Raw genomic sequence first — 12,073 nt, 5'->3', positions numbered from 1 at the left:
GATGAAGCAGAAAGACCATCTCTGATTTCCAAGAGTTATCTATCATGCCACCCACTGCCAACCTTCGTGAGAATAAACAGTTTCTATGGAAACAGAAGAGGCAACTTTGAGCATAAGTGAAAGTATGCAAATTACGTGAGGTAAAAAAAACACCTCACACCCTCATGCTTATACTCAGGTCAGCACGTAGGTGGTGTGTTTCGTACACCTGGCACTAGAACAGGCTGCCCTTCGGCTCTAGAGAGCTCTGCACACCCAATCAGACACACAGACACACCTCAGCCTCTGGCAGAAGCTTCCACTAAGCATGCATAAGTCTGGAAATCTTTCAAGGATTCTATACTTATTTCATCTCCTTTCCAGACTCTCATCTCTCTATTCAGGCCTAGGCATTAACATAATTTCTAACACTACATTCTGACAGTTACAGGCATAAACATCACTGAGCTGATTCTATAATGATTTTAAGATCCTAAGCCAGGATTTTCAACCATTTTTATCTCATGGCACACATAAACTAATTACTAAAATTCTGCGGCACAAGAAAAAATATATTCTATTTTTTGCCAATCTGACAAAAAATAGGTATAATTAATTGATTTACAAAAAATAATAGTAGTATTTATCTACCCTTTTTGCTCCAAAAATGACTTTTAAAAAAATCAGGTGCCTATACTTTTTAAAAAGTATATGTCTTTATTGATTTCAGAGAGAGGAAAGGAGAGGGAGAGAGATTGAGCCCACAACCCGGGTATGTGCCCTGACCCGGAATCGAACCGCAATCTCCTGGATCATAGGTCGATGCTCAACTGCTGAGTCACACCGGCTGGGCAGGTGCCTATACTTTTATATAAGGATTTCTGATACCAAGAATTAATCAATCAGATGCAACTTCATTATGTGACATGACCAATAAGATGCAACTCTATTATATGACCTATATATTTATGATTCAAGACAGGGCATTCACACCTTACAGCTATTGTTGTGTTGGCTGTTGTAATTTTTTTATTTGACAACAAAAGGGAAAAGAGGTCAGTGCCCCTGACTAAATAGTCAGGTATTGCATGTTTTAAAAATTCTTGAGGCACACAGGTTGAAAATCTCTGTCCTAAGCCATTCCAGGCCATGACTGCAAGTTCTTAATCCACGAAGTCAATGGGGAAATGGATCAGTTTACCCAACATGACGAGAGACTGTTTTCTTCACTAATAGTCAAAAAGGCAAATATAAGCCTTGGTTAGCAGGTAGAAAGGGAAACCTATAGCTATTCATTGAATAGGCATCCCTGTAATTTACACCAGAATACTAAAAAGAGGTCCCTGCTACACTTACCAAGGGGTACTCAGCTTTGGCTTTTCTGTTTCACTGAATGCTTAGAGCTTTCCAGTCTCTGCAATTTCCTTTTCTCCGTATGTATTTTCTTCTCTAGGCCTACACATGTGACTTTATAATTTTTAAAAAAGGAAAAAAAATGAAAACAAAAAACAAAACCTTCCACAAGTGTTTAAAATTTTAAATCAGGAAATGTTTTATTATATTAATCTACAAGGAGTAGTCATTAAATGGTCATTAAATTGAGGGCGAGTGCTTCAAAACAGCATGCCTCTAAATAGACCAAACTGGCCCTGGCTGCTGTTGCCCAGTGGTTAGAGTGTTGGCCTGTGCTCCGAAGGGTCTCAGGTTCAATTCCTAGTCAATGGCACATCTCTGGGTGTGGGTTCCCTCCTGCCCCCTATCCAGGTGCCTTCAGGAGGCAACTAATTGACGTCTCTCTCTCTCACATCAATGTTTCTCTCTCCCCCTCCCTCCCTTCCACTCTCTCTCTGAACAGCAATGGAAAAAATATCCTTGGGTGAGGGTTAAATAAATAAATAAAACCAAACTGTAATGGGCAGGGGTTGTTTTCAACTAAAGACAAATGCATTTCAGCAGAGTTGTATGGTTTGATGAACCAAGAGGAAGCCAGTGAGTAGTATGAACCCCCTGCTTAGGGCAGTATAAATGTCCAGATGGTGATTAAGACAAAGAGTTAAGGCACTTAAATGCCACAGCACCTTAAGGAGTACTTGTTCAGGGTTCGGTTCAAACATAAGGTAGATGGTTGGACACTGAAGCTTTTTCAACCAACCTGAGACTTTAATTTGTTTGTAGACTCATTATCAACATTGCCATTGAATTAGTCTTCCTGAAAAGGCCACTTATAGAAGGACCACCAACTTCTACTCATTAAAGCATTAGTATATTAAATATGCCTCGCCTTTGAGACATATAATTTAAACAGCAAGCACCCAAGAAAATAAATAATGGACTAGGCTTTTCAAATATTTCATAGATTCATTGAATACTGGGTAAATAAGATAAATTATGTAAAATCCTTAGCAAAAGTCAAGGTATGACTAGACATTGATATTATTATTCATTGGATGCAAACTTATTTGTGATATAACTATGTCCTTTTGGCTGATTACAATCTCTCTCTCTCTTATATATATATATATGTGCATCCCATATATATATACACATGCACACACATTAATGTGTGTGTGTATATATATATACACACACACACATATATATGCATATGCCTTTCAAACACCAAATAGCTCTTAAACTTGGTGAAAAGATGCTCAACTTCATAGAAGAAATGCATATTTAAACACCCTGGGACTATTTGTCACTTAACAGGTTGAAAACATCCAAAAGTTTGATATACTGCATTGGAAAGACTATGGAGAAACAGGTATGCTCTTACATGGCTGATACAATCCCTAGGAAGGGCAATTTGGTAGTATTTATTTATTTATTATAACTTTATTGATGAGAGGAAGGGAGAGGGAAAGAGAGAGATAGAAACATCAATGATGAGAGAGAGTCACTGATTGGCTGCCTCCTGCAGGCTCCCAACTGGGGATCAAGCCCGCAACCCCGGCATGTGCCCTGACTGGGAATTGAACCGGGAATCAAATCTCAATCTCCAGGATCCTAGGTCAATGCTCAACCCCTGAGCCGTGCCTGGCCGGGTACTATCAATATTTAAAAAACATATACCCCTGACCTGCCAATTGTACTTTGTGTAATTGATCCTTGCAGATATACACTAGTAGAGGAAATAAATTGCAGGTTATTCCATGCAGTATTTTTAGTAATAGCAAAAGGCTAAAAACAACTTATTGTTTACCAATAGAAAACTGATTAAAGAAATTATTTAAATACTATGTGGCTGAAAAATTAAAAAACAAAAGAATGAGGACGCTCTCTACTGATAAATTACTCTGAGATACATTAAATGAAAAAAGTATGCACTGTATTCTCCCTTATGTACATAATAAAGTAAATGCTGAAAGGACACTTAGGAAACCAGTAATAGCAGTTACTGGTGGGGGCCGACTGTGGATGAGAACTGGCAGATGGGGGGAAAAGGGTAGAAAGAGACTTTTCACTATAAGCTTCTTTATATTTTTAAATCCAGTTTCCATATTAGCAATTCAAAATTTTAAACTAGAATTGTTTTTCATTAAAAATGTGTATAATACATCTAAACAACTGACTATCATTCAGTGATAAAAAAGAAATGAGCTACAGAGCCAGGAAAAGACATTAGGGACCTTAAATGCATATTGCTTAAGTGAAAGAAGCCACATTACTGTCTGACTCCAACTCTCTGGCATTCTGGAAAAGTAAAACTTTAAAGACAGAAAAAAGATTAGTGGTTGCCAAGGGTTGGGGGACAGGGACAGGGATGCATAGGTAGAACACAAAGAATTTTTAGGGCAGTGGAACTACTCTGCATGATACTATAATGACAGTTACATGACATTGTACATTTATTAAAACCCATAGAACCGAGAAAACACAAAGACTGAACCCAAACGTAAACTATGGACTTTAGTTAATAACAATGTGTCAACATTGTTCATCAGTTATAACACATGTACCACACTAATGCCAGATGTTAATAATAGGGGAAATTCTGAATAAGGGAGAGAGGAAGTACCTGGGAACTCTGTATAATATCTGTTCAATTTTCTGTAAACTTAAAACTGCTCTAAAACAATAAAGTCTATTAATTTTTTAAAATTTGTGTGCATATATCCTTTTTTCATCCAGTAAATGCCTTACACACTGAGGGTCCTCAATCAAGTACTAGCTACAGCCTGAGTAGTCAAGAGCTCAGGTTCTGGAGTGGACAAATTAGGTTCTGATCCCAGCTCTACCATTTCCTAGCTGTGTGGCCCCATCTGTGCAAGTTACCTCTTCAGCCTCAGTTTCTCCGTCTGCAAAATGGAAGAAAAACACAGTATTTCCTCCTAGGGCTGTTATGACGATTCAATAAAGAATGCATGTAAATTGCTTAGTACAGTGCCTATGGTCAAAGAAACGCTCACAACTGTTAGTTGTCGCTATAACAGTAAAATCATTCTTCAAAGAATGACTGATCTGGCACTTCAGGTTTCAAGGTTATTCCACTACACCCCAAAAGGGCCCCAAATGCTCAACTCCAGCCTATCCCACTTTGAACACAATCCTGCAGCGCGAACCCTTCGCTCCTTACTCCCCAGGCGCTGGGTTCCGCCTCGCGGGGCCTCAGGGGCTCAGGACCCCAACGCGCCCCCTTCCCCGCTCCTCCTCCTCCGGCCCGGACCGGTTCCCACACAGACCCCGCCCCCGTCTCCCCCGAGAGCTCAGCCTAATTCGTCTGCGCCTCTTTCCTTCCCCCAAGCTCCTACCCAGATACTCGTAGTCCGGTAGGGCTAGGCGCTCGGGACTCAGCATCATTTGACAGGGGCGGCCTCCGAGCTGCAGCTCTACGACTTCCGGTGCCCAGGTCGCCCTCTCAATCCGTTGCCATGGCACCCACGCAGCCTGAGGGGAGGAAAGAGGCGGAGGGGGTGTCACGCAAACAGTTTCCGTACCGCAACGCCAAGCTGGCCACATCGGTTCCGGGGGTGGTGGTGCGTCTTCCTAGGACTCAGGAATTCTCGAGAAGGTGGTGGTAGAGGAATTTGAGCGGAGAAGTATTATTGCCAGCCTCTCATAGTCTCAATTTCTGACCTTCCTAACTATTCCTGTTTTCTACACCTGTTATCCTAATACACAGTAGCTCCCACCCCTAAATTCCCATAAACACTTAATATCCCATTACCTATTTTTATCTCTTTATTATTTACTATCTTCAATTGCTACAAAGTGCTTTCACGTGCTTATGTCTTGACTCCTCCTCTAACAAGGCTGGACACATAGAAGGTGCTCATTAAATCCTCTAAGAGTTCATTAACATTTCCTCTCCCATTCCTTTATCTTTAGCCCCTCCTTCTCCTGTCCGTTACTGTTTGGTACCCTGCCCAAGTGTTTTTCTTTTTTCCTGCCAAGACACTCCACTTCTTGAGGGGATGGGGTGCACAAACCAAGGCACCTATTGGAGCTGTTTCCTCATATACCTAATTGCTCACTTCCTTAGGAGGGAAGAACAGTCATGGGTTTTCAAGTTTCCGGAGATCCAGATATTTCTCTTTCTGCTTCCCTTCGCTCCCAGTAGCAGGTTAGTGGTCTGTACCACTTGTCACAGCTGAAGCCTATTGGAAAAAGCCACTCTGTTCTCACTTGTTTAGTTTGTGCCCCCCACCCCAAGAGAAGGTGAGGTTTTGTGAAAAGAAAACAAAACCATGCTATCAAAGGAATAACTAGGAAACCAGTAGACCACCTACATTGGGAGGAAAAACAAAGAGGAGGTTCTTCTCTTTGTGCTTTGAGTGGTCTATTCTTAGGCTCCTCCACCAGGAGCTTCAAACCTCCTAATTCTCCCTTTCCCTTAAAATTGTATATGTGTCTCATTTCTAGGCTCCTGTGAGTCACCCTGAGTTTAGATGTGGTAAGGATAAAGGGACAGACCCAAACTAGGAACAGCATTTATTATCTTGAGGTAATGAATTTACTAATTAGATATTTGATGTGGGGTCCTGCAAATAGGATGAAAATATTTGCCTTCTCCCTCTACCCTTGCCCCCCCCCCAGCCCCCTTACCAAAGCAGCTAAGGGTATGGGAGTTTCTAACTTTCACACCTGTGGCTTATTACTATATTACTAAAAAAGTAATAGGATGGTAATTGTTAAGGGTCACAATTTCATTTTATTTCCAAGGAACCTGAAGCTATTTGCAGATCATTTCACTTGTCATAAGAACTTTCAAAGGCACATCTCCCTTTTCTAAGTAGGAAAACTGAGGAACATAGAAAAATGAATTGTCTAGCATCACCCAGCCAATAGTGGGAGACCTGGAACTGGACCTCAGCTATCCCAACCCCCAGGCTAGTGGTCTGACCACTAAACCACACAGCCTCTTTTTTTAGGGTTTGCTGGCTTGGTTTTTATTTATTTATTTTTCCTTTTGCTCTACCCTGCCAGCAACTGGAAGCTACAAGATAAAAGAAGAGAATTTTCAGTCCAGGCTGAACATTTGACATCCTCTTATTTGTGAAGCATTATCCTGGGACTTGGAGGGTGCTGCTGCTGAGGTCTGTGCGGTGGAGCTGGGAACCAGCCCCAAGAATATAGCTTTGTTTGGGCATTAACCCATTTGCGGTTATAATAATGATAAGTTTCAGCACCAGTGGCGCCCGACTGTTAATGACTCAAAGAAAGCTAAATAAGAACAAGATGTCATCTCTGGAGCAATTTGTAGGTTTTTCCTACAGCTCCATTCCTTCCATAAAAATCCTAAGGACCCTTGTATTTAAAGTCAGTCTCTAGCCTTAATGTCCTGAACATTCTATTGAAGAAGATGACTTAGAAAAGGGTAGGTGGTTGCTAGACTAAGGTTCAAGAAAATTTGGGGTTGCACAGAAATAACAGGTAGCTTTTTACTCGTGGTGGAATTACTGACTGTTTACACTTTTCTTCTTTAGATTTTTCTATATTCACAGAACTTGTCTATAATAGGCAAGTATTATAATCTGAAAACAAAGGCAATAAATGAGTAGCTTGAAAATCTTTAAAATATTCTTTAAGCAGAAGTGATGACCTTCCAAATAGTGTTTGGTTTTCCCAAGAAAGAGCCACTACTTTTAGATTTATCTTCTGCCATAGATTACACAATAATAGATTGTGGCAATACTTCAGTGGTGAAGGACATTTTTCAATGAAACATACAAAACATCAGTCTTGAGAAAAGTAGAAATGCATAAGAGTTAAGGTCAAGTGTATTTTTGTGACCCTGCTGAATGTTAAAGAAAGAAAAAAAAAGTCAGCCTTCAATTTAAATGGGCTTTTCAAGTTTTTAAATGATCACAACATGTTTCTGAAATTTTTACCCAAACAAATAATTATCCAGTAAGTCAGAAGACAACTCCACAATCCTGAAAATAAGCAGGCAATGTAAAATTGATTAAAATATAGAGAGGGCATGAGATATTAAAGTATTACAGCACAAGGAATTGAAACATCAAACTCAAAACAATAGGAGAAACACCCACAAGAGAGGGGATATGTTGAGATGTCAATTTATCAGATTATAATTACTAATTATAAAGAGAAAATTAACAGATGTCTCTGGCTCTGCCAAGGACCTATGAAGAGATTGATAGGAAAGAAAATTTTCCCTGGAATTGAAAACTTCAGGGAAAACAACATAAATGTACTAAATAGTTTTAAACCTCAAGGAAACAATAAGGAAAGATTCATGCTGGATTATTGCTACAAAACAGGTTCAAGAAAACTAGGACAAGCTTTTATCAACTCATCAAGCAGAAAAGATGCTAAAGGCGAACAAGCTACTAAGAAATGCAGGTCATGAAATTCATTCTGAGTTATTAGGTTCCTCTTAAAAGATATATCCGCCTTAGGAACAAAGCAGAAATTAAGTGTGCTACCACCACATGGAATTAACATGTTTAAATTTAAAATGCTATTTACAGACAAGCCATTTTGAAATAGCACAGGTCAATAGACCAGAGCTTTGGGAGAATTTGCAAAGAAAACGTCCTCAAACTCTGGTACAGTTAAAAATAAGTAATACATTACAAGAAAGCGATTAAATTGAACTGGAAGCTGAAAGGCAAATTACAGACTTGTACCTTCTTGTTATTTTATATTTTCAAATGCTGCAAAAAGAGTTGGGAGTTACACTCTCATATAGCTTGAAAGGGAGGAAGATTTTCTGATTCTTCTTGGCAGCCCACAAAAATTAGCTGTGCCTTCTTCCCCTGTCCTACATGATGCACTTTGATAAGCACTTATATCATTTTTAAAAAATTCTTTGAATTCTCCTACTAGATTATAAATTCCTTGAGGGCAGAAACAGTCTTCACTCATCTTCAAATTTCTAGGATCATGCACAGGGCCTGATAGAATAAATGCCTGAATGCCATAAATAGATTTTTCTTCCTGTAAATTAAAAGTCTAGAAAACAAAGTCCACCCAATCCATAGGACTTATGGTTGCCTCATATGAACCAACTCATGAAACAAATTTATTTGAGAAGAAGTCCAGAAAAATGCAAGGCATCATTGAGAAAGGCATTAAAAATTAATCAGAAAGCACTGGCAGCCCTGGCCAGGTAGCTCAGTTGGTTAGAGCATTGTCCCAATACGCCAAGGTTGTGGGCTTGATGTCCGGTCAGGGCATGTACAAGAATCAACCAGTGAATGCAACCAAGTGGAACAATGAATCCATGTTTCTCTCTCTTTCCCTTGCTTTCTCTCTCTAAAAAGAAAAAAATCAATTGATACTTTTTTTAAAACTACAGCATTTTTTAAAAAAAGCGCATTGGCATATGCTCTCTACACCTAAATACTGTGTATGACAGATCATCATATCTTAAGAAATGCCCAGAAAAAAGCACAACAAACTCAACGAAAGGCCTAGAGCCTATGCTACGTGGACACAAGCAAAGAGAATTAGTTCAGGAAGACGAACGGGAATATACTATGAATCATTCAATGAATTTAGGATTTGAACTGGAAGTCCCGAATCTGAAGATGAAAAGCTGCAGTTTCTGTGTTTACTTTTTCCCCCCGCCAAGCCATCCTCTACATTGTGACAAGAGTTTATTGTTCTAATGTTCACATTTGACCATGTTACATCCTTACCTAGTAAGTGCTGCTGACTCACAGTTACCAGGATGAAGTAAAATCCCTTAACCTGCAGACGTATATATCCCTTCACAGTCTGGTCCCAACCCACCTTTTGGCCACCTTGCATTCACTCTTCCCTACATAACACTCCAGCCATACTTTTCTACTCACTACTCCTAATCATACTGAGCTTTTTCACACCCTCTTGCTTTGGACGTAAGCTCTTCTCACCCCTAAGAATGCACCTCTCCCGCATTTGCTGCCTAGTAAACTCTCGTGCTGTAAAACCTAGGCCAAATGCCACCACCTCTGTGAAAGCTAATCCGACCTCCAAAATAAAATAAGGTAAAGGCCGTGAGTGCGAATGAGGCAAATTTAGGGCGTCGAGGCGAGCCTTCCCTGAGGCCGTGACACTGAACTGAGGCCAGCCATGGATCGGTCTGGGGACACAGAATTCTAAATAGCTCATGCAAGGGGTGGAAGAAGGAAAGGATAGCATGTTGCTGAGCTGAAAGAAAGCCAGTGTGACTAGAGCAGAATGACCGAAGGGATACATGATCAAAGAAGTAGGCAGAAGCCAGATCATGAAGGACCCTGAAGGCCAAGGGAGAAGTCTGGTTGTTATTCTAAGAGTAGCAGGAAGCCATTGGAGGGTGTTATGTCAAGTAATGACCTGATCCGATTTCTGTTTCTTAAGAAATCACTCGGGTTGCTTTGTACAGAATGAATTATAAAGGGGCAAGTGTGGAAAGAGAGAGACCATTTACATAGATGCTTGATTCGTGTTTGTCATTAACCAGGTGTTTATTCATTGATACATTTATTTATGCGACATTCTAGATTTATCTTTGCTGCTGAAATAAGCCAGACATACTGAGATATTTGCTGCAAAGAGCTCTACTCATATGTGCCACATGTGTGAATACTAAGCTTTCAGGAGATAATAGTGTTAGAAAGTCCCACCATTCGGGCTGTGCCCCAAGTTAGGCCAGGGAACTGAATCTGCCATCTACCCCAGATTCTGACACGAGTACCACTGCTGAGCTGGAACATGAAAAGTGTTGATGCTAGAAATGGTGGTACGGAGGATTTGCAATTAAAGAAAGCATAGAAATGTAAATCAGACTATTCCCTTATACTTTCATTTATTTCGTGGTCCCTAGCAGTAGCCCCCTTGCACCTAGATAAAAGCACACCCCTTGCTAAAAGTTAATGATACTTTTTCATAAATCCTATGGACATGTTTCCTGGCTCACAGCCTTTGTACATACTCTGCCTTCTTCCTGGAAGACCCTCCCCATCTACTCTTAGCCTAGTGACTCTTAATCAACTTAAGTGTCAGTGCCTCTCACAGGCCTTGCTTGAAACCCCAAATCTAAATCAAGTCTCTTCTTTAATAGAACCCTGTACTTTCCCTTGAATGCCTCTATCATTTGTAGTCTATATTCATTTGTGAGATCATTCTTTTAATGCCTCTGCATCTTTGTAGCCTCCACACTCATCAGACTGTAAGTTCCAGAGACCCAATATATCTGCTTGCCATTGTTTCTACAGTGCCCGGCACATAATACACTGTAATAAATACTTACTGTTACTAAGTGAATGAATACTGGAAATAGGCTTCCCAAGGTGGGTAAGTATAGGACGCCCTTAGCTCCTTTGGCTGTGCTTTCTCTTGCTTTCCCTTCTATAGCTTTAAGAATCCCTGCCCTTCAGTCACAGAAAGTGAACCCGAGAGAGAAGATGCAGCAGTTCTTTGCAGATCCGTGTTCTTAATCTTTTAAATCAGGGCCTCACAACCTCAGCACTATTAAAATTTTGGGGTGGCTAATTTTTTGTGGGATGGATGTACTGCTCATCGAAGGCTGTTTAACAGGATCCCTGGCTTCTACTCACTATTTGCTCCCAAAAATGTCTTTGGGTATTGCCCATGTCTACAAAACCACTCCTGATTGAGAACCACTGTTTTAAAGTGTGAAACTTCAAACCTCTTACTCTTTTAGAAGAATTATGTTTAGAAATTCAGGTTGTTGGATGATGCCTCCATTTTAAGAGAATTCTACCAACCCAGCTGGATCAAAATCGTGCCCATTTCTATCTTGCTTCTGTAGCACTCCCTGTGTTTTCTTTGAAAAGGCCATTAGTGATTGGTCGAATTCAGGGCAATATTCTGATCTTGGAAATTCAGTACCCTGGCCTGTCCTAGAAGGATGAAGGAAAGGGGTGGTGTTTCTGAGGAAACCAGTGCCTCTGAGACCCCTCTGGAATTGGCAGTCCCCTACAACTTTTTGAGGGGCATGCCCCAGAGGACAATAAAAGGGAGACAAACAGCTCATTCTGGCATGCTTTTCAGGATCTCTCACTCCAAACAAGAAAGTCTGAGAGGCCTGGTAAAAATAAATATGGCTTAGCACTCCTGGCACAAGAGCAGTTTCTGACAGCCAAGACTTAACTCACCCTAGGGGGTGACCCAGGCAGGGGCTATGCACAAAGTTCGTTTCTACCCATTGATATTCCCAGTGACTAACGGCAGCCAGGATGGCTCTGTGCACCAGAACTGTGCTGAACCATGGAGGAGGAGGAGCACTTGGGATGCACACAGAAAACACGGTTTCCTGAGCCTGAGTCAGACAGGCATAACCGGCCTCCCCCTTCCTCCTGGATCCCAGAAAAACAACACAAATCATGCCTTCTGGAAAGGAACCTATCCTTTGCATACAGAGTGGAAACTGTTTATAAATCCCTAATCCCCTGACATCGAAAGTATGGTGACCGCCTGTCCCGGATTTTTTTGTGACAAATTTATTCATTATACCACATGTCCTTAATGTGGAAAAAAATATGGTCTCCAGAATCATAAGGTCTTTCTCAACAGATCGAAAAGCAAGTCCTCATAATTAACATATATTGAAATCCTGAGACCAACCAAGGCTTCATCAAAAATGCTTGGGGGGGGGATGTGGAGAGTGTATGTGCTAAGAATCAGCCTCTACTTTTCACTT

The 12,073-nt window shown here is 40.7% G+C and overlaps 1 protein-coding gene across 2 annotated transcripts in view; it reads right to left on the bottom strand.

Annotated features, from left to right (window-relative positions):
• The window catches only part of CSTPP1 (centriolar satellite-associated tubulin polyglutamylase complex regulator 1), a 133,988-nt gene extending 129,139 nt beyond the window's left edge, over nucleotides 1–4,849 (bottom strand). For both annotated transcript variants that reach the window (XM_016204023.2, XM_016204022.2), the window contains exon 1: nucleotides 4,731–4,849. In XM_016204023.2, coding sequence (XP_016059509.1) covers nucleotides 4,731–4,779 — 49 coding nt within the window. In that variant the 5' untranslated portion in view covers nucleotides 4,780–4,849. The remainder of the gene's footprint in view (nucleotides 1–4,730) is intronic.
• Nucleotides 4,850–12,073: the final 7,224 nt, after the last annotated feature.

This window comes from Miniopterus natalensis, chromosome 11, assembly GCF_054644295.1.
Source record: "Miniopterus natalensis isolate mMinNat1 chromosome 11, mMinNat1.hap1, whole genome shotgun sequence".
NCBI classification, from domain to species: domain Eukaryota; kingdom Metazoa; phylum Chordata; class Mammalia; order Chiroptera; family Miniopteridae; genus Miniopterus; species Miniopterus natalensis.
Note: the sequence above shows the minus strand (reverse complement) of the source record. Positions and strands in the feature narration are given on the sequence as shown.